Source organism: Gastrolobium bilobum, unplaced genomic scaffold, assembly GCF_033153095.1.
Source record: "Gastrolobium bilobum isolate Gb01-03AN ecotype WA unplaced genomic scaffold, APGP_CSIRO_Gbil_v1 utg62724, whole genome shotgun sequence".
In the NCBI taxonomy this organism is placed as follows: Eukaryota; Viridiplantae; Streptophyta; class Magnoliopsida; order Fabales; family Fabaceae; genus Gastrolobium; species Gastrolobium bilobum.
The window spans coordinates 39,742-42,500 of NW_026895149.1; the positions used below are offsets into that span (position 1 = coordinate 39,742).

At 31.3% G+C, this 2,759-nt stretch overlaps 1 protein-coding gene across 1 annotated transcript in view; it reads right to left on the reverse strand.

The window, feature by feature from the left end:
- Window positions 1–880: 880 nt before the first annotated feature.
- LOC133295936 (WAT1-related protein At1g25270-like) overlaps window positions 881–2,759 on the reverse strand; it is a 5,604-nt gene continuing 3,725 nt past the window's right edge. The window contains exons 4-7 of the mRNA XM_061494874.1: window positions 2,434–2,674; window positions 1,970–2,128; window positions 1,138–1,289; window positions 881–1,019 (exon numbers count right to left, since the gene is read on the reverse strand). Coding sequence (XP_061350858.1) covers window positions 881–1,019; window positions 1,138–1,289; window positions 1,970–2,128; window positions 2,434–2,674 — 691 coding nt within the window. The remainder of the gene's footprint in view (window positions 1,020–1,137; window positions 1,290–1,969; window positions 2,129–2,433; window positions 2,675–2,759) is intronic.

The window sequence follows — 2,759 nt, forward strand, 5'->3', positions numbered from 1 at the left end:
TATTCTTTATAGGAGGCAATTCTGTTCGAAACATATCTAAAATTAAGACTTTAAGCCCCTCGCAAAGATAATACTGGACCTGCCCAAACAAGAATGCTTCCCATAAAAGATATCTGTGATTTATTAGGAAAAAGAAAAAAAAAAAACACTGATCCCCAAAGACTCCAAAATCACCGTCAATGAACAACTATCTCACCCCCGGTACTTTGTGTAGATGAGAATCAAGAATTGAACATGTATTCTAGTGTAGTTCGTAGTGTATAGGATAGGATAATGAGTTTGTATATCATAATTAAACGAAATTTGTTGAGTGGGCAAAGAATAAAAAGAAATCGTATATTAAAAAAAAAGAAAAGAAATGAACTGCTCCCCTCGTGTAACTCTTTTTGTTGCTAAATTTTAATCATATTTATAGACGGAGGGGTTATTGTACTTTTTCTTTTCTTTTCATGCTTTCCTTATTTATTATTCTCTAACACTATTAGATTAAAATCTTAAGAAAGGAAAAAAATGATAAAGGTTAGTTGAGATTCTAATCTAACAATATTATATGATGGTAGATAAGGTAAACATAAAAAAGATAGATAGAATAAAATAAGGGTTCACTTTTTCTACAGTCAATATAGATAATTTATCTACATTGAACTCAAAATGACATCGTTTTAAGGTGAAAATAAAGATATTTTGTAATTATAATTTATTTCAGGGTTATAATAGTTTTTTTCATTATAATTTTTTAATTTTTCAACTCAAAACGACGTCGTTTTGAAAGCAAATGTAGATAACTTATCTACATTAACTTTAGAAACATTAAACTGATAAACCTATCTCATTTACTCATGTGTTTTGAAGAAGAAACTTGTATTAAAAGGCATCACAACTAATAACTACTAACAACTACTGAGCTCCTAATGCCTTCATTTTCAAATGGAACTGACTGTGTCTTCTTTTTCATTTCTTTGCCCTTACCCCAAAGCACCGCGTATAGGCCACACACGATCAGCACTGCTCCAAGCACACTATATATATATTCAGCCAAACTACATTAAATCAAATCAGGAATATGGAAAACCGGAAAAAAAAAATCATGAATAGGTACACGTATATGTTTAGGTGAAGTAAGATTTTAGAGTATACCTTCCTAAATATAACTTCTCATCCAACATCAAATAAGCAGCGACAGCCACAAGCAAAAGCTGTAGAGGATTGAAAATAGACGCAAATAGTGGGCCTCTCATCTTTATGCACCATGCAGTAACAATAATTACTATTCCAGAGGTCACAATTCCCTGCATTAATATTTAGTTACTATCATGAAACAACTTCCATTGCTAATATTTTTGTTATATTTCTAACATGTCCCTTTATATAGGAACATATTGAACTTAAAAATGAGTAAAGCACAGGTTCATTTATACCATGCTAACAAGGGCGGATTCAAGAGAGGAGTGAGAATTGGCTGTCGCCCGTAACTAAATTTTTAGTATTTTTATTATATGTATAAAATACTATTTTTTTTTTAAATGACTATTAGTATTAATAATTTGTTTCTCCCTTAAAAATATTTGTAATAATTAACACCTCTTATTAGTCTTAATAACACTTTGTAACTTGGATCTGGATTCTCTCCTTTGTAGGGTTATGATCTTCCCACATGCTCATGTCATGTTTTTTTTTTTTTTTTTTTTTTTCCACAGGAAAGGATCTATAGGATCCATTTCCCTGGTAACTTTGATATTTTATTTTCTTCTCCATCATAAAAAATTCTCAGTCCATTATTGAGAGTTAACAAATTTCATAATTAATATTTAGTAAAAGAATGTTAGAAGAATGAGGAGGACAAAAATCAAATTCTTTCATATCAAGCAATCAACTCTCCCAAAATCTTACATAAATTAAGACATCTAAATAATTTTATATTTTATTTCTATCACAACCATAATAATTTAGTAATTATGAGCTAGGTTACCGAATAAGCCACAGTTAGAAGCCTGATATTGTAACCGAGCTTCCATTGGCTCCAATCCCTGTCAACACAAAGAGCAAGAACAATGGCCTGTGTCGCTCCCATTGTGGACATTAAAGCTGAGGTTGAGTGATGGCTTGGGTATTCTTCATTCATCTTAGCCTGTACCGCGTAATTAAAAGTGGTGGACGACAATTGGTAGCGCAAGGCATATTCACATAGAATATTGATATACAAATTTGGAGAATGATCTCTTTATAAATTTTTTTTACAAATTTTTGTAAATTACATTATGTACTCCTGGAAGTATATAGTATAACTTAGTGTGTGTACTTCCGGAAGTACATAGTGTAGTTTGTAAATAAAAAGTTTGCAAATATAATCTCCTCAACAAAATTAAATGACTACAATATAAAGAAGTTGGTAAACAATTGTGCTGTGTTTTTGGTCATAAGATATAAACTGACCTGAATGATGAACCACAAAGAAAAAGAGCAGCAGCTTGCTATGGCACATGAAATCCCAAACATTTTACTCCGAGTATGTCCATTTTGGCTGTGATGTGGATGCATAAGGTTGATTTTGGAAGACCAAATATCAATTTCTATCCCTTTGAAAAAGGTCAACAACATTGCCCCACCAATTCCAATTATTGTTCCTATCACCTTGGCCTTTCCTTCTACTACACCCAAATTTAATTTTTCGAATCTATAGAAAATCAAAAAGTATGTTAAGCGAAATTGTTATAAAATTAAAATGGGGGTCCCAAACTTATCTCCAATTTACACTAATT